Source organism: Molothrus ater, chromosome Z (assembly GCF_012460135.2).
Source record: "Molothrus ater isolate BHLD 08-10-18 breed brown headed cowbird chromosome Z, BPBGC_Mater_1.1, whole genome shotgun sequence".
NCBI classification, from domain to species: domain Eukaryota; kingdom Metazoa; phylum Chordata; class Aves; order Passeriformes; family Icteridae; genus Molothrus; species Molothrus ater.
In genome coordinates this window covers 43,104,427-43,124,707 of record NC_050511.2, presented here as the reverse complement: position 1 = coordinate 43,124,707, position 20,281 = coordinate 43,104,427, and the positions used below count along the sequence as shown (strand labels likewise).

The 20,281-nt window shown below is 38.1% G+C and overlaps 1 protein-coding gene across 1 annotated transcript in view; it reads left to right on the top strand.

Moving 5' to 3' along the window:
* The first annotated feature begins 546 nt into the window (after positions 1–546).
* The window catches only part of ADAMTS19 (ADAM metallopeptidase with thrombospondin type 1 motif 19), a 130,767-nt gene continuing 111,032 nt past the window's right edge, over positions 547–20,281 (top strand). The window contains exons 1-2 of the mRNA XM_036404027.1: positions 547–631; positions 1,616–2,220. Coding sequence (XP_036259920.1) covers positions 547–631; positions 1,616–2,220 — 690 coding nt within the window. The remainder of the gene's footprint in view (positions 632–1,615; positions 2,221–20,281) is intronic.

Sequence of the window (20,281 nt, the reverse complement as noted above, 5' to 3'; positions counted from 1 at the left end):
GGGGCTCGGCTGCCCGCGGACCCGCCCGGGCGCCTGCCCGCGGCCCGGCGGCGGGGCTATAGCGGGGCGAGGGAAGGGGGGCCGCGGCGGGTGCCCGCCCGGGCGGGGCGGGGCGGGGCCGGACGGGACGGGGCCCGGCGCGTCCCGCCCCGTGGGGGCGAGCGGCGGGCGGGGGCAGCGCGGTCGCTGCCGCCGGGGCGCAGCTGCCCGCCCGCCGCCGGGCGCTGTGTGCGCGCACGGGCCGCGCTCGTGCCTGCCCGCACCCACGCACACGCAGACGCGCACACATACGGACAGGCACACACAGACGCACAGACAGACAGAGACACGCACGCACACACACACACACGACCGGCCGCCGTGCGCTGCGCATCCCGCGCCGCCGGTGCTGCCTGCCCGTCCCGCCGGGACGCGCTACTCGCGCTCTCCCGAGTTTCTCCGCGGGCGCCCAGGTGGCTGCGCCCCACGACACTCCCCGCTCGGCGCGGCACGACTCCTCACGGCCCTGCGTGTCTTGCCAGCCGGCGTCCCGCGGGAGCGGAGCCGATGGCGCTGGGAGGAAGGATGCGCCTGAGCCGCGTCTGCTGCGTGTTCTACCAGCTGTGCGTGCTGTCAAGCGGGCTCGGCGCAGGTAAGTGCGCGCCTTTCGAGGGACGGGCCGAGCCCGGGGCGGCCTCCGCGCCCCGCGGCTGCCGGTGGCGGTACCTGGCCATTGTTAACCGCGCCCGCCCCCCGTAAGCGATGGGTGATCAGATAATGTGCGCCTTGGCTGTGAGAGTGCACTGCGCAGCGCTGCTCTGTACGAGACCTGATTTCCACAAGCAGCCCTGTCATCTCTCCTGGCTGTGCTGTTTCTAGAGTGTGCGATGAATGTGTAAATAAAACTGTTTCCTGTCCCAGGCTAGTGGAGGTTGTGTGTACTCAGATCTTTGTAAACATAATGCTGACATGCTGGACTTTGGTTGTATTGCGATGTAGAGTGTTCGGGATATGCAAGTATCAGTAGTAAGTGATTCTAATTCAGTTTCGTTATAAGAATGATCATCATACAGCATGTGCATGCAACTACTACTTGTATGTGCAGCCATGGTGCGTGTGTGTGTGTATATTTGGCCAGACTTTGGGAGGCATAATGGGTCTTGCACAGCATGCTGAGAAGAAGGTTGAAATTTTCAAATTTGTTCAGGTTTTCCCCAGCAATTTTGTTTTTTTCTTTTTCTTAGCTATATGAAACAGTTGTTGCTTTGTCTAAATGATGAAACATTTATGCACCTTTCCTTGCATGGAGGTGGTGATCAAAAGGAAAGACATCCCCAGCTACTGGTACAAACACAACTTCTGCCCAGCTTGGGGCCCAGCTTTCTGTATGTTCTGCAGAACCTTGGTGTGTTCCAGACACATCAACAGAACAGACCCATCCAGCAGCTGGCCCCCCTGCTGTGCATAAGGACAAGATGAAAGGAGCAAATGAACCCCACTGTATTTTGTCTGGCATGCTTGTTGGTCTAGGAACCAGAAGGACCATCTTGTGGTGGGCAAAGGGGAAGGTTTTTAGCAGGCACTGGATTCTGTTCAGTGCTCCACTCATTTAAAGCATCTGCCGCATTTCTCACAGGTCTCCATGCTTCTGAAGAGACTGAGGAGTGGGAGATCGTCTTCCCTGCACTGTGGAGCCCGGGCCAGCAGGAGCCAACGGGTGGCAGTGGTGGTGGTGGGGGTTGCAACGTTGACCCCAGTAGTGGGAACCAAAGCAGCACTTTCAGTGGCCCAGTCACACCTAGCCCAGCAGCTGGCAGCTCCCGAGAGGTGCGTTCAGTCTCCTCCTCGGTGGATGGGCAGGCGCAGGCTGTAGGGGAGGCAGCAGAGGAAGAGGACACTGAGGACGAGTATGAGTCTCAGGAGTTTTACCACTGGTCCCCCCTGCCCCAGGGGTCTGGTGCTGCATCTCAGCTGCCAACACCACCATCCCCCCCACCACCACCTTCAACAGAAGATGGAGATGAAGTGCTGCTGAGGATCCCGGCTTTTGCTCGGGAACTATACCTGCTGCTCAGGAGGGACAGCCGCTTCCTGGCTCCTGCCTTTGCTGTGGAAGAGCGGCTTGGGGGTGAGGGCAAAAGTCCACCCACACAGTCGCAACCTGAGAGAGCTTGTTACTACAGTGGTGCTGTCCTCCGCTACCCGGGCTCCTTTGCCTCCTTCAGTACCTGTGGTGGACTGGTAAGATGACCTTGCATGCACCTGGCCTAGCACCTAGGCCTCCATCCAAGTCCCTGCTTCATCTATTGCTTTTCATTCCCATTCCCTTCCTAAGGTCTTCTTCTTTCTTAGTAGCATCTTGGGTCCTACCTCTGTACCTAACTTCATTTTTTAACAATTTTCCTATTCATACACTTCTCATAACAATTCTGAAATCCTGATTCTGCCTTTAGCCTGTAAAATGGTGATATTATTTATCCTGTTTCCAGATATGTATCTTTCTAGTTGTGGACTTCCATTTCTTACACCATCCTTCCTAAAACTTTTCTCATCTCCACCTGTAATTTTATCTTGCCTTCAATGAGTTCTGTAATTAGATACCTTCATGCTCTGTCTCCTTTATTTTCTCTGTCTCATCATCTCTCCTGTAGTCCATCTGTAATCCATTTGTTCTTCATTCTCATCCTGTATTCTAAAGTTATTTCCCTCATTTGAATTATCTTCCTTCTGCAGCTCAGTTTTCAAACTGCTCTGTCTTTTCTATTTCTAGCAATATTTTACCAATGTCTCCTTTCTCCTTTTTGTTATTCCTTTGCTTTCACCTCTTTGGCCTTTTTTCTCTACCTCACAGCTTCTCACATGTGGTACCTGTAGTTACTTGAATTTGGGACTTCTATCCTTTTAACTCCTCCACAGAAGAATGCAATGAGTATGTTTTCAGCAGAAATCTTAATACAGTCAGACCTTTTCAATTGTTATTATTTCTGTGGCATACTTCGCTTATTTAAAACAAGCTCCCCCCTGCTATTATTTCTGTTGCATCAATCATGATTTTTGCTAGATAGAGAGCAGAATTTGGTGCACTGACAGCAGCAGTGATGATCCAAAGAGCAGTCATCCTAAGGTACTTGCAGGTGGGTGGAAAGTGTAGAAAGAAAAAAAAAGTTTACCTGTGATGGTATAGAATGCTGGCAGGACCTTAAAAAACCCCAATTATTGCTACTATTATTTTGGGGCTACTATCATTTGGGGCCTTATGTAGTGTAATAAACGCACAGTCTTGCAGCACTTAACAGAATTTAGAATAGGAAGAGTAGTGGTGCTGGGGAGGGTTAATATCCTCCATAATTCTGGGGTTTGGGTGTAGATCACCATAACCTCATGATAGATTTTTCCTTGTATTTCTTTCTGAATTTGAACATCTGACTTGCTCCATTGCCGATTCATGAAGATATGCCTTTTTATTTGTATGGCCATGAAGAGAAACCAGGTAAAATGTGGAAATTTTGACTGCTTATTCATTTGCCTATTTGAACTTATTCAAAAATCAACACAAACTGAAAGTGGTGGATTGACACCAAATAAAATATTTGCCTGCACTCCTGCAAAGTGAAACCACCAAGTTTCACACAACTCTAAGTGGTTGGCATCTAATTGATACTTCATCAGATTTTCCAAAGGAAGATAGTAGAATTAATTGTGGAGAAAAATATTGAAAGTCAATTGATGGTGGTTTGAAAACAATTGGGTAAAAGAGTTTTGTGTTCATGAAAAGCATTTGACTTCTGTGCTCTTTCTTATTTTGAGAGTTTTACTTCCTTCTACATTGTGTTTGGGTAAAATTAGATGAGAAAATCTTTGTAAAGAAATTGGCAGAAATAATTATCACCTTTTTATTGTGTCTACTCAAAAGCCATGTACATCATTGCATGTCTGTAACACCTCTGATTTATTATATAGATTGATTCACTTTTTGGATGGATCCCTGTTTTTAGAGAGCCCTATTAGTAATTTTTGATTCTGTTAGACTTTACTAGGAGTACCAGCTTACTCCAAAGTCTTTGGCCATGTAAGTGTGCATGTGCCCAGATCATGTTCTCCATCTAGAAAACTGCAGCTGAAACATAAAGTATTCTGTGTATCTCAAATAAAATTGTCAACTGTTGCTGATGTTGACTGGTGTTGTCATGATCCTCAACTGCACTGTCCTGTTTGTGGTGAAATAGTTAAGCAGCTGTTCTTCCTGAGAGTGTTGCTGTGTCAGGCATAGTTAAAAAAAATTGCACAGTGCTATTATGTCAAAGTTGTCATAACAAATCCTAAGCTATTTGTCATTCTTTATTCAGTCATTGCTTGGGCTCTATTACATATGTAAGTTGCTGAGTTTCCAAGAGTATTGAAAAAACATCCTAACATGCATTGGATATTCTACCATGTTCCATCTGGGCCTGAACCTGCAAATAGAGCCAAGCTGTATTTCAAACTACATTTTCTTTTTTTAACATGTAAAATAACATTGAAACTTGTCCCCAAAAATATTTGATTTTAGTTACTGGAATTAGAATTTATTTTTTCATTTTAAATATAAAGACATTTCAGAGAAAATACAAATGTCTTAGATGCACTCTCATTTCAAAGCCTTGCAGACCTTGGGTTAGGTTTAGTAAGCTGCATACACTTTGGAAGGTCAAATGTGGGCTGATATGCAGCTTAGATTACACCATTCTGCTCTTCAGAAATAGCCTTTCAGTGAGTCTTTTTACTGCCCAAAAAGATTAGCTGTAGTCTGACAGACAACAGTGATTATGCTGTGCAGGAGAAAGGGTGAAGGAGTGTAGTGCTTTGGCCATCATATGCAGGGAAAGGTCATACCTGGCAGTACAGATTTGTGGCTGTTGCTGTAGGATTAGTTTTGTCAAAAGATACTGCATCTTCCATAAATTAAAGAGAGGCCTTAGGTCAAATTGTTGTACCATCCACATAGGATACTGGTACCAGTCCAGAAGGCACAGCGACCTCATGCGCCAGTGATATTCAGGAAATACGGGGAAAAAAAGGTTTGTGTAGTAATCCACTTACGTACACAGTAAGAAGAATATTGCTGCAGATGTTAAAGACCTTGCCCTCTGAAGCTGAAATTTAGATGCTTTTTGAGTCTTTCACTGGTTGCATTTGTGTAAAGCATCTCACATAAAAGCTCATCTCAACATTAAAGCTTCCCTATATTATTTCACAGCTCTTGAGAGCTTCAATAGTGGTTGTTTTCTTTTTTTTAAGCTGCTTATCAAGAACCAGTAATTTTGTAATGAATCTAAAGATTGGAGATATGCATGGGCTATCTAGAAACTTCATCGTGGTGACCTGAGCAGTCTCAGAGCTCACATGATCAGTGGTGACAATCCTCTCCAACTCCTTGGTAAAACACTTGTAGATGCTTACATCTCTTTGAAGTTCAGTGAGATTTACTCTGAGTACATTTTGGGATCCTGCACTGGTGCTGTGGGAAGATGCATAAGGAGAGGTTTCCAAGGATTCTTCCATCTGCATGCTGACTGCCTACTTCTTGTTCATGGCTAGCCAAATACCAGGGTGTAAACAGTCCTGCTTATGCCACTGAGACTGTTCTTCTGAAAGTGATGAATTGAAGAGCTGGACCATTAATTATTTAAATGGTTGTTTCTACTGTTTGCTTGTGTTCTGACATAATATTTGAAAAAAGAAGAAAATTGTGTCAAAGGTTATTGGACAGTTTTATTTATGGCTGGTGATACGTATATATATATATATATATATGTATGTATATATATATATATATGTATGTATATATATATATATATATATGGTAATTTTGTATAGCATGCTGTAGGAGAAATTTACTGTGGACTTAGAATTAAGAAATCAGACTGCTGGATCTTTATCTACTGATAGAATGAAAGTTGAAGTAGTCTCACTGCTTTTACCACAGAGTGCTGTAAATGTGGCATATATGTGCTTTATCCCCTATTCATTTCATTTCAAAAAGAGAGGTATGACTACAGTTTTTTCTCAGTAATTAATTCCTTCAGTAGTACTCTATGGCTGTATACTGACAGGCAGGGATTTCCCCAACATTTCTTCTTCTTTTCACTGAAGCATTCTGCAATAAATAGAGAACAGCTATTTCTGTTTAGGCTGAGAAAGGATCTGAATGGCTTTTTATTTCTAAAGTAATTGAGCATGTTTAGACTTTCAGGAAGTGCAAACAGGAGCAAATGTAGACACAGAGAATGGACAGAACAATGCAGCTTCTTGCTGCTATGCTGTTCATCTCAGCTTCTTGCAAGTTGTCTAAGAACATCTCTGGAGCTCTACCTAAGAAGACAACATTGACATTTGGGTTAATTTACTGGAGAGAAGTTTTGAAGTTCATCTGATTTTTACTGGATCATCAGAAAGTGAATCAAGCAACAGCATATTTAATAGTTCTGGTGAATCTGTGTAAAATACAATTTGCAATTAAAAGTAATGTGCATTTTCACAGTGACTTGAGTTGGAACAAGTCTTAGCATATCTCCAGTCCAGGGAAGAGCTCTCTACAGAAGTGTGTGGTGCTTTTATTAGGCCTCACTGCCTCACTGCCAGTGACAAAAGCAGGTTTTAAAATGATCAATAGTTTATAGACAAGTACTTCACTTAAATAGCCCTATCCAAAGCAATGGTGCCAGCATCATCAAAAGAATGGATGACAATTGTTCTGTGCCATGCAGAAATGTGCCAAGTAGCATTGGAGGGCAGCATTTCAATGAATATTTCTAATTGTAATGTCCTACTTTTACAATAAAACAAGTAAATAAGGATGTGAAAAATGTATGTGCCTTTTACTGGCCAATGGAAGGGTTGTATAGCACTTCAGTAAGATTCGATAAAAACCCGAAGCAGCTCTACAGGAAATGCATGTCTTTTTTTACTTCTGATACAAAGTTTGTGAAGATTAGTTTTGAAGATTAGTGTTATTAACTACTAGTAATTGAATGGCAAATGATGCATTAAAAATATTTAGACTTCTTAGGATATTGTAATTTCACATGTCCCTTTCATTCAGGACACTAGAGCTTCTAGAAAACTGGAATTATTATTTTGTACCTCTCCATTGAAGACAGTCTGACTTTGAAGCTTGTCTCAGAACAAGCAGAATGAAATTGGAATGAATGATAGTAGTAAAATCTATTAAGAAGTTTATGTTTTCCTACAATTCTGCACACAATTACTTTTAGGGATAGGATTCAGCCTAAGAAAAAGCTGAATCTGTGTTTTGACATCTTTCTTCCTAGACAGGGACTTAACCCTGGTGTTTCAACATTTTTATATGGGAAAAATCCCCGTGATTATATTGTTACACTTCCTTGTGATTCCTGTAACGAGAGTAGTGCCAGACATGGCAAGTATACTTGAATTTTCAAAAAGTTTTGGAAAGCTATACTGAACTTCTTCCTTTTGGTTGCACAGCTTTCAGTGGCAGCGCAATATTTAATCTACTGGAAAGTTCTTTTCCTGGCATGGGATCTGATGGGTTGAGGACGAAAAGGCTGTTTGCATGTGGTGTAATGAGTGGAGTAATGAGTCTGTTTGCTGTGTGGTGGACATGCAAGCTAAATTCTTGCTTTTGTGAGTATCTCTGCCTTTGTCCGCCTCTGGGAGCAGGTGGTCAGAACAACTCATACATTTGGGCTTCATACATTGCCCTGGGAACCTGTGCTATTACAGGATGTGAGCTCTCCCTGTAATGCTCTGAGACTTAAATAGACTTCTTGCTTCGATCAGGCTGGAATGCAACTACCCCATTACACATCCTGAATCATACAGTACCCACATGCAAGCTGAAACGGGTTAAATACCCAGCCTTTTGTCAACCAAATGTAGTGCCCCTTCTTCCCCACCTCAGTGACCCTTGCAGTTACACATCCATATTGAGTAACTTCCACACCAGATGCTTTCCAAAAGAAATTTGAGACAATTACAGCTTCTTTTATGCTGGTGGTAAGCATTAGAAAACAGAGATCACCAACAATTTTTCATAAAAGGGTAAAGAAAAGAGAATGTTAGCAGTCTTTTTGGTCCATATGATACATACATGCTAGAGTTTGACATTGCAGAAGGAGGATTATAAAATTCAATAGGATTATCCTTACAGGCTGCCAGGATGAAATCAAGTACAAACTCTCTCCTATTCACCCAGCTTCCTGGGATCCTTAAACGAAGAGAGAACAAATAGAAGCAGTCTGCCTACTGTTTCATTATGAGTTAGAGAAAGGAAACTTTACTGAGAGGGACAGAAGTAAATATGTGAATGAGGGTACTCTATGAGTATCCCATACTGAGAATTCACAACTTCAACAAGATTTGCTTTGTTGACTTTAAAATATGCCTTATTTGTGTTTTAAACAGGCTTAAATGGGCAATATAAAATTTGTGATCAGTATAAATTGGTGAGCAAGGTAGGACATGAGTTAATGTTAGAACTGAAAGCAGCTTTGCTCTGTTATGAAAGGGTTTTAAGTCTTTTTTCCCTCAGAACAAAAAAAAGCCAAAACAAACATCCCGGGAAGATAAATCGTTGGACAAGAAATTAGTGCTTTCTACCTCCGCATAAGGTTGGAGAATCAATGAGATGTGGTAGTGCTCCTGGATGAATGAAGTCTTTCAGTGTCTGTGTTGAAACTCATCTGGCTTGTTCCTCCTGGATTTGCATGACAGTGGAAGGTATGAAAAAGGAGGGCAGCCAGCCCTGTAGGAGTCTGGTTTCCAACAGAACAAAACAAGTTGTTTACTTGAGGTTACAACGGCATGGTTAGGCAGAGACACTTTTGCCTCCAGCTAAAGTTTAGCTGCTGTGTTTGTAATCTCTCTATTTAAATCTCTTTATTAAAATATCACCTGGAAAATCTAATGAAGCAGAACTCAGCACACAATAGAGAAGCCCAAGAAAAGTAAAATGGAGTAAGTGATTGTGGCCAGCTGAAATAACTAGCATATATGCACAAGAAAACACTTTTAACACTATTAACAAACTTGCTGAACAGGAAGTTAATTACAAACAGAACTATTAGATCTAGGTTGTGGGGGGGGGAGGGTTGTTTTGTTTTCTTTCTTTCTTTCTTTCTTTCTTTCTTTCTTTCTTTCTTTCTTTCTTTCTTTCTTTCTTTCTTTCTTTCTTTCTTTCTTTCTTTCTTTCTTTCTTTCTTTCTTTCTACTGGAGATGGTATCCCTTTAAAATTTTATTACTGTCATTAAGTGCCATAAACCAACAAAGATCTGTGTAAAGATAAAGGAATAAGCCCTCTTTGTTTCTGTTGCTATTCTTCTTTATCTTTCTGGATGAAACATCTTTTGGTTAGATTTTTGTTTTTGTATCTGAGACCTCATCCTAATTCATAAGAAAGATAAGTCTTCTAAACATACGAACAGTATTGTTAATGTACAGCTGAAAGATTTAGAAAATCAGGTTTGACTTAGGCCAAGACTACCTTTGAACTGTAACAATCTCTGTTTCCTTTAATTTTAAACACTGTCACATGGTATGTGAGATTTTGGGCCACCATGCCTCAGACCATGTGGTAATGACTCCTTTCTTCTAAGAGCTATCCCACAATGATGCAGGTACTCTATCCTTAGACAGGTTTGATTTGTGATTCCAATCCTGCTTATAACAGTCTGCTTTCTTCCTAAAGGGCCTGGTTTCAGTACAAGTTCTTCCTTTGCAATATATTTCTGAGTGATAATTAGAAATTAGAAATACGCTATCTCCAGAGTGGCTTCATTTAAGGAAAAAAAAAAGAGATTGCTGTGCATCACCTGGGATCTCTACCTATTGTCATGAACATATAAAATTATCAAGGTTACTTTTCAAGATAGAGAAGTGAGATGGTAAATCAGAAAATCTGGGTAACTCCATTAATTAAATTAGTAAATTAGTGACATTTTGGCCTCCTAATTTTATGTTAACTGCTTTAAAAAGAAAATGCAGAGCACTGAGTGTCTTCCAGCTACAAATGGTAACGTTAGTGAAACCAACATTTTTTTAGGAACATGTATCCCTGGCTTATATATCTAATGTATCTGCCAATTGTTTCTTCGCTAGCAAATGAACCAGGATTTTTAAAAGAACCAAATGTTCTCCATGTTGCAACCCTTGTAATATTATGTTAAAGGGACTGTTCTTTGTCTTTCTTTTCAAAATGTTTTCTTGCAAGAGTGGAGATTATTTTGGTTGTTAATGTTGGATGTGGCAGGGGAAAAAAAGCAGCATCCATGATCTTCATGCTAAATAAGATAAATATAGGGGGAGCTGGGAAATAGGGAAAAAAAACCCAAGAGAAAGCATTAGGTGTTCAAGCTGTGGGATTGATGGAAGGTGAGAATATTCAGGAGGAGTCTGTGAAAACCAATGGTCATGTAGAAGTAGTATTCAAATGGTGAACATACCTCTTTGCTATGTGATGAGGAGAAGTACCTCAGTAGAAGGGAGTGTGACAAAGTGATTTGGACTTGTGGCAGAATGAGGTGTTTGCAGACATTTTTCTGTGGTATGTGTGTCTTTCCTTGGTTTACTCAGATCTCTCAGGTGACTTCAGGGATATAGTAGGAGGGCTGGTTGGTTTCCCCTTGCAGAGAAGTTGTGGAAATAGCATGAAATACACCAAGCATGAGCATCTGTCTTATATTGCAGATCCAGACAGTAGTTGGTCAAATTTTTATAAACCAATAGCGCAAAACATCTATATTAGTTCTAAGATCAGATGTGCATCTGCAGTGCGTTAGCAGCTCAGTTAACCTTTTGTTGTTAACATGTCATTGCCTGGACAATCTGGTCTTTTTTTTTTTTCATTGCTTCTAATATGCCATTGTAAATGAGCAATAAGTATTATTTGGAAGTGAAAGAATGAATAGTGATAATTTTAGAACAGTTGATTTACAATAAGAAATCAGTCTCCTAACATTAGTTGCTAATAATACATACATCTGCATGTAAGTGAATAGAAGTAAAATTTTTTGGAAGCCTGTGCTGTTGAATGTTTTTCTTGGGTCTACCAGTACTTCAGTCAGAATTATTTTCTGAATGAGTTTTGCATCCAAAAATGTAGAAATGTGCCCAAAACTGACTTGTGAAGTGATTTAGTTTCTGTGTGATTATCTTCCAACAATTGCATATGCTTGTTTTATGATCTCAGCTGTGCTACCTTAAGTTCTCATTAGATGTCAGAAGTTTAACTGGGTCAAGTCAGGGCAAGCTTATTTAGATAGTAGCAAGTTAAGGAAAATAAAGCTATTTCTGCACATGATGTTAATTCATCTGGGGACAACTTTTTATGCTTCAGTGCAAAGTAGATGTCCTGCTCTGTCCCTCTGGGCTTCAGGGTATGCTGGGTGGAAGAAGTGCCCAAGTGATAGCTACAGCCATTACAGTTATGCCATCTTTTATATAAAATATTAAACTACGCTTCAGATGTGCTAACAATTTGGAATGATCTTTTTCTTTTCTTTTTTTTGGCTTGTTTTTTGTTGTTTTGTTTTTGTTTGTGTTTTTTTTTTTTTTAGTTTGTTTTTTTTTAGTTGGTTTTTTTGTTTTTGTCTGATTAGCCTGGCATTTGGATTATAACCCTGAAAACTCAGATGTAACTCTGATTCAAGGCATGTATGAAGTACTTTAGTTTTCTTCTGGAACTGGGACACAGGACATAAAAGGGACATCATGAGGGACTCATATTGGCTTAATATTTAATTGTGGTCTTACTTAATTTTCTTTTGAAAAATCCTCCTAAACATGAAGCTGTCTATGTGTGTTTCTGTGAAGCTGTGTGTGAAACTCTTCTAATTTGCACAACTTTTGAAACCTGAGAATTGACAATATTGTAAGTTAGGAGACAGGAAGTTCCTTAGGTGATTTTGTGTCTAAATAAGAGATTGCCAGTCTCTTTTGTCTCTTTGTGACCTCAATGGAACCTCACCTCAAATATTTATTTAGAAATACATGAGGGTAGTGAGTGAGTTTAAAGTGGAAGAGGATTTATAGAGTAAAATGGATGCCATTTGGCATATAAAAGCTTTGTTTTCCAGTTTCTGGCTGATAGTCCTAGCATGTTTCACTTTTTCTGTCCAATTACCTGTTTCCTCTGTAGTAACCTATCTAAGGAAGAATAATAATAACAACACATTTCTTAGATGTCTCTTTAGGGTTTTTTTTTTTTTTTAAATTTAATTTTTAAAAAATTAAAAATTTTTAAATTTTTAATACTAAATCCTTTACATGGGAAATAATGGAAGGAAATAATTCCTTTCCTTTGTATTTCGTGTTGGGTAATAAATCCTTTGCTTATTTCATATAAGCAACTTTATTTGGAAGTGACCAGTCAGACTGATGGTACTTTGTTCAAGAGATGCTAATGTCAAAACTCCATTTGTGTTCTTACGCACATAAAAGCAAGCTCTTTAACTTAAAAGAAAAACATTAATCCAAATTTATATTTCTTCTTTTAGTTTAAATAATAATTCTTGAAGAATAATTAGATACTGTTCCTTCTTTCCTAAGGGTAGCAGGGCTTTAGTTTCTTAGCACAAGAAAAGAAATTGATTTTTTTTCCTCAAAAAGGGAAAGTAGGGTCTAGGTTTAAAAGTTAAAAGCAAAAAACTGCATAGATTAGAAAAAAAAAGTAATTTCAGTTAGGAGTCATAGAAGAATATAACTTCTATATATTTTCAACTTTTTAAAACAATGTTGTGGGAGTCTTGTTTATTTCTCTTAAAGCTGTCTGGTTTGGATTAATATAATTCTAGATAGAGACATAAAAACCCTAAGCATAACTTTATAGAAGAACTAACTTTATTTGTTTAATTGTAGTTCTATAACTATAAGTATATTTTATTTTCTTTTCTTGAATTACTGATTTCCACAGTTAGTAATTTTGGCAAATTGCAGATTTGAATGAAACTAAGTTTCATGGAATGTTGCTTTGAATTAAATAATGTTTAATAATAGGAATAATAGGACCAGTTCAGCCTCTCTGTCAGAAAAAAAACCAAGATAATGGAGTCAAGGATGGATATTTCAGTAAGGATTAGCAGAGATTAAATTTCTCTATGGACAATCATGGGTGGGTTTTGGAACTGTGCCACATCCTTCAGTGGCCACAATGAAAGTGCATGGGTTTGAGCAATGCTAGCTCATTGGTATGGACTATTTAAGTGTTTTACATGGATGAATCAATTTAAACTTGGATCTCTTGTGTTGGTCATCTTGGTACTAGTCTAGGTGTTTTATCTAATGCAGATTAGAGTTGTTGGTATTTCCTGTTAAACCTCCTGAATGGCACTAGGTGTAGAATGCTTAGTGCTTATCCTTTGTGTATTATTATACTTTTCCTCTATAAAATACCATTTCAGATTCTGATGGGATAAAATCCAGGCTTGCTCTAAAGAAATAGATTTAATCTGTTTCATTAGCTAAAGGTACAGCCCTTTGATTCATACTCCAAAAGAGTGGTTTTTAGTCTTACCACAAGAATTGCTGAAGTTACTCATATTACACCAAAATGTTCTAAAGGAACATCTTTGTGAGCTCTGAGTCTTTAATTGCAAGGATTTTTTCCTTAGGTGATATGTTTCCATAGGTGTTGCTTTTTTCATAACTAGTCATGTTTAGCTGTGCAAACAGTCTTTCTTGGACTGTAGTATTGCTAACTACTCAAATGTTGTTGTGAAATAAGTGATCTTAAATATCACTAAACCAGCTCATTGTAAAGAGTTTTTAGTTTAAGTTTTATGGAATAAATTTTTTTAAATCCTGACTCACTTTATAGAAGCTCTTGTATTTATTCTGGAAAGGAGTTATGGCTGGGTTTCTGAGTTTTATTTTTTTAACAGTAAGTGAGTGGTTATGTTCCATTTTATATAGCATATATTTGGTGAACAAAACCAAATGATTGTTAACATCATGCCTTAGTTAGGACAATATGATAGACACAATTTACAGTTTAGGTGGCTATTTTAAAAATGGATTTTATGCTAGTTCTCCTTTGAATTCTGCAAGTAAAGAGCTGTGTCAGGCTTGTTCAAATATAATAGTACTTTGATTTTCATTTTTGATTGTAGTTTATTTTGTTGGTCTATATTAGTCATCTGTGGTTGGTTGAACATAATGCCCCAGCATACTTCCTGAAGCAAAATGAAGTAAGGCTTTTCTGAATATTTCAGGCAACGAATCGGAAGCATTTTTATTCATTTGTCAGTTGGTGCATGCACCAGCAATGGAGCTGAAGTCATGCAACCACATAAAACATATATTTAATACAGGATTGTATAGGGAGCAAAATGAGTATCTTTGTCCATAGTATGCAAGCACTTAATATTTTCTTTTCCTTTAGGTTTAGCTGCCTTGGTACTTGGTTAATGCTTCCTTTTGTGATGGTGGTTAGTTTTTTTTATTTATGTGGAAACTGTGCTTGAACCACAGTCAGCTCTGATCATTGTGTTTTTAATGAACCAAACTGAAGACATGGCCCTTTTATTACTTCCAGCTTCTTGGAACCCATGCCTACATGAAAATGAGAACTGAGAAAAATGAAAAACTAATTCTATAGCCCTCATAAGGACAGATCAAAATTTGAAACCTGAAAACCAAGATGCTGGGAGACCACTAAAAGAACTTTCTTTAAAAAAAAATGTTTCTATCCATAGATCATCTTTTAGAGCTGTGAGTATAGAATTTTTCCATGTTCTTTTAATAGAATTTTAATTATTTTTGAGTCAGTAATAATGATTTTTTTAGTGCAAGTGAAGAGGAATAAGGTGGCCAATTTTTATTTTTTCACAGATATTGCCTTCTAGTTGCCTTCTCTTTAGTAGCTCTAGCTCCATGCGTTAAATATTATTTTTAAATGAATTAATTTTGTAGCATAAACTATAGGCAATGGATTTTGCTACGTAGCATAAATTCAGTATCTTAATTTTGTAAAAAAACTTTATATTCATTATCAAAACAGTACCATTGATCTAAATCAGTATGAAATCAGATCTAAATCTTAGTGTTTAGACAGCTAGGATGGAATACTGTTATCTTGTTTATTAAGCATATATTGCCCAGAGCTAATTGAGAGTTATCATTGTGGCCAGAACAACAGCCTCATTTGTCTTGCCTTTTAACATTCTATATTGAGAAAGTCTCTTCTGATCTGATTGTAGGTCTACAAAAGAGCTGGAGAGGGACTTTTTGCAAGGTCTTGGGGTGATAGGATATGCTTTAAAAACTGAATAAATGTTTAGATTAGAAATTACAACTAAATTCTTTCCTCTGAAGGTGCAAAAACAGATTGCCCAGAGAAGCTGTGGATGCCCCATACCTGGCAATGTTCAAGGCCAGTCGGGGTGGGCTTTGGGCAACCTGATCTAGTGCAAGGTGTCGCTGCCCATGACACGGGGGTTGGAATGAGAGGATCTTTAAGGTCCTTCCCAACCCAAATCATTCTATGATTTTAGTAATTTATCTTATGTTACTGAGCTAACAGTCAGCCTTTAAGGCTTTCTAGCCCTTCCTTGTAGTTTCTTCTGTAATAGAAAACAAAACTACATGAGAGAAAGGAATAATTCCAAGATCTAGTTAGTTTTAGATCTAGTTAGTTCAACCTCCTAAGATAAAGGGTATAAGCTACTGAATGAAGGGAGAAATGATCAGAAAGAGACCATTAACATATAACATGGTGAGTTGGCATATTACATGTTGTTGTCTTTTGTGACAAAGTCATGGTTGCCATAAAATCTGCATTGTTTTAAGCATCTAAGGATGAAAGTATTATATTTATTTTCTTAAGGATTACAGTGTGCCTTGTGTGCAAGTATGGATATTCTGGACATGAAATAGCTGCACCATTGATGAAGTCTGACTTGCCCATAGCTGTCTCTTTTAATAGTAGTAGTCAATCCTTTTATAGTTGCCTGTAGCAAATGAATGAAATAGTTTTTCAATTTAAGTTAGTTTAAAAATCAAGGGTATTTTCAGTGTCTCATTAATCCTATGTGTCTCGAAAACAGTTTTTAAATTGACTGTCACATATACTCAATTTCATTTCAACAATACCTTGTAGCACTTGGATCAAAAATGCTAATTTGGTTTTAAAATTGTTGTGTGTGCTGTTCTTTCTAATTAAGTTACCTGTGCTGGGAGTAGTAGGCTTTCCATATGTCATAAACTTCCAGAATGCTGCATAAAAAAAAAAAAAAAAGAAAGAAGAACATGCCTGTGTTAAGTCTGCACTTCCTAGTTTCTAGTTGCTAAGTATAAAACTTCAGGTAATAATAATTTTGAATTTATGATTTTAAAGGTATAATTGTGGAATACTTTTCTTGAAGGAACATGAAACTGTTTAGGTGAAGGAAAACGGAAGTTCATGTACTGCAAACTCAAATTTCCAGACCATGTCTATATTCTGTAGTCTCTCTCCCCTTTCCTTTTTCCTTCTCTTTGAAAGGCTGTAGAACCTAAACACCTGATAGATGGGTAGATGTAAAGCTATTCTATAGCTGTGTATCAAGAATCTTGATATCTGCAATTAAGTAAAAAATATATATTTATTTACACAGTAATTTTAGCTGTGCAACATGGTAACAGAAAAAATGCATTTAGAATGCTTCTGTCAAATATTTTTCAACTATTTTTGCATGTTACCATGTAACTGCAGTTATTTGTTTTGTAGATGTTGCAATTGAAATGGTAGGCTTTAAATGGTAATTTATGTAAAATTTTTATAATATAGCCACTAGTTCTGAATGTCTCAGATTTTCAGTATTCAGCATATACATATATAATACCCAAACTGAATACTAGTTAAGAATACATCAGTATCTTGGCAAAATTTAGATTACAAGTCAATGACAGAACAAGATGAGAATTCAAAACTTATAGCAAAGACAGAATGAAACTGAATAATAGAATTGGACTAGAATTTAGAGATCAGGACAGCTGATAAACAACTGAGTAAAACAACATCACAGACAAGTATGATTCTATGTTGTATACCTATTGCCCTCAAAGACTACCAGGACCATTTTAGAATATCTTCTCACCATCAATCCTTGTAATGTGAAGTCTGTACAAGTCCCAGATGTGTATCTGTCTCAGGGACTGGAGCTAGGCTTGGCATTCATCCTAGATGAATTTCATGATGTTCCTTCTGATAACTCTCCATAAATACATACTTATACTTTTTTTTTTGGTGGCACTAAAATGAGGTTATGTGAATTATTGATACCTCTATGAGACCTGCATTTCTGTCATTCTATGGTTTTAATGAAGATACTGGGATTTTTGCTGGCTTTTGCTGTTTTCTGTGCTTTTACCTGGCTCATTGATGACATTTTTGTCTGGTCATACCTGTTCAAGCCCCAAAATTTTAAATTTTCTGGAGGTTACTATTACATATCATGTATGTGCCTATCATGCATAACAGTATTATATTCCCGTGACACCTTGTGATAAAGTTACCTGCAGCTACATGCAGTTGGTTTGGTTGCCATCCGTTTTTTTAGAAAAATAGGCTATACAACAGTAATGGTACATTTAGCTATAGGAGTTTGTGTTTCATATTTGTTACTTTTCTGTTCTAAGCATTTGAAAATAGAAGTTAGAACTGCCTTGTGGAAGTAGTTTTCAATGAAATGTTATCAAAGATACTTCAGTTACCTCAAACTGGAAAAGATTAGTCTTGTATCTAAGGAGAGAAAGAACAGCACACTCAAATACAGTTCATGGGACACTCTGTGTAGGGTTAGTAATTGTTTATAAGGTTCCTACAGTTGTTCCAAAATGAGTCATCGTAAGAATTATAGGGTTTCTCTCAATATCAATGTCTATTTATCTTCATTTAGTTTTGTGAAATTTGACTTATGGTGCCTTAGTGATTTTGAAAATTTTTATGTATGCTTAAACTATTCTGTGCCTTCTCATTGCAGGATTCTAAAGGGCTTGAAATGAATTCTGTGTTTTAAAACATTGAGGCCATTCCAGTGTTTTTACACAACTAATTTGACTGAAACAAACTACAGCTCAACTCCACTTCAGGATAACTGCTGCCAAAATAATAGTGTACAGCGGAGTTAATTTACAATGTGCTATTGAAGCAATAAATCTGTGAAAACAGCAACATATGTTTAGTTTCAGTAAACTTCTTAAAATTTGTCTTTTTTTTTCTTTTAAGGAAAACCTGTGAAAGCATACATGATGTTGTAATGAACTTGTGGGCACATTGCTTAGGGGAAACAATTTTCACAACCATATCATGTTACTCGTGTTATGCCTTAGGAAAAGTAAGTAGCTCCAAAGACAAACAGATAAAACTAGGCAGAGCTAGAAAGCTGAGATACAAAAAAGTATTTTTATAGAAACTGAATGTCAGGTGTAACCATAACCATAAATAGTAAATTGGAAATCAGAAAGTGTAGGAACTGTGTTACCTGTAGTCATCTTATTATATTTTTTTCTGTTGTTCTGTGCTTTCCCACTTCTTGAAGACTTCATTCTTCATGTGAAGTTGTCTGGCTTTCAGTGGAAGATGTAACTTTGGTGTTACTTCCTATGATTACTTTGAAGTCCAACTCTCACAAATTTAACTGGCAGAGTGAGAGAAAGAGTTCCAGTAAACTTTGCTTAGTTTTCAGCGTGACTTTTGTTCATATTAATGTGGAGAGAAGGCAATGTTTTAGATGATGAAGTATTTTCAAAAGAAGTAAACCCCTCTGCAGCTGGGAGGGTCAGTCCCTTTGAGATGTAGTCATGAAAAACCTAGTTTGGATGCTTTATATGATCCAGAGGTAAGGTCAGTAACAATCCCTGGGGGCTTGGCTCTCCTTTAGTGGCACTTTCAGAGCTGGGAGGCACAGAAGAATTAAACAGACCAAAGGCTGTAGCCAGATCAAAGGTAAGTTGCTTCTATTTGTGACTTACCAGTTTTATACATTTATAGATTTACTTTGTAGCCTAGTGAATTAGCTGACAGTGAAAGGAGGAAAAAAAGGTGTGTGTATTTGCTGATCACAGATTTGTTATGAGCCATCAAGCATATGAACTTGGTGGAGGACGTTAAGTGAAGATATAGAAACCTTATTCTCCTTTCACAAATTTGCAGTGTAGTGGTAGCTGAAATGTGGTTGCAGTTGAGTTGCAGTTTTGTTTGCTAAAGTTCAGAGAGACAAATTAATTTGTGGTTACAAGGATAATTACATAATCAGAATATTCCAAGTTGGAAAGGACCCACAAAGATCAAGTTCAACTCTTAAGTGGGTGGCCCATACAGGGATTGAATCCACAAACCTTGATGCTATTAGCACCTGACTCTAACCAGCTGAGCTAATCTCAGAGTTATAGTAAGCCTCTTTCATCAAGCAGTAGTCAAAGGCTAATATATGTGTTCTCACACAGTAGGAACTGCAATACTCTATGATTCCCTTTTATAAAAACTGCGGAGTGAGTATCAAGGGACCTTGGAAAGCCAGCCTTGAGAGCTGGCCCAGAAGGAAAGCAGTGTTGACCCTGGATCAGATGGATGTAAAATAATGGCCATGAATCAATAAAGTTGTAACATTGGAAAGATTTCCAAATGTTAAAAGATAAAAATGTGAAACATTTCAAATAAGGATAGTGAAATAATAGGGCAGCAGTTCTATTGAAACTGTTTCATTTAACAGTAGCAGCAAGGAAATGTGAAAAGAAGTGTAGTCTGACAAAGGATTTGTGTTATAAGAATATCTAGATAAGATAATCTCAGTTTTACAAAATCTCAAATGCATAGGAGACTGGAATTGATGTATGGATCTAAGACATTAAAATACAGAGATAATTTGCATTGTGTCTTATTCATTATTTTCCCAGTACTACAGGACCAAAGCAGTGAAAATTAAGGTTGTATAATGAAAATAATGAAATAATGCATGATGCATATGATGCAAAGCGAAAATTTGGTTTGACTTAGTGTGTTGAATTGAGCTGAGTTTGTTTCAATAGTCAAGTGAAATCTATAAGCAAAGCAGCAACTCATTAATGATATATAAATGTATTTTAATATGTTTGATTTTCTGGCTAGAATAAGAAGATTAAATGGCTTTTTATGACTTTGAGGGAAAGCTGAAATTGTGCTAGGTAAGTTGCTAGAGGAATTAGCCAATTGTTCTCTCAGCTAGTGTTTCCTTCAAGACAGTGTCCTTTATTCTGAATAATGTACATGAGCTGTGTTATTACTGGGTATTACAATCAGTATTGGAGAGCTCCAGATGACTGATAGCA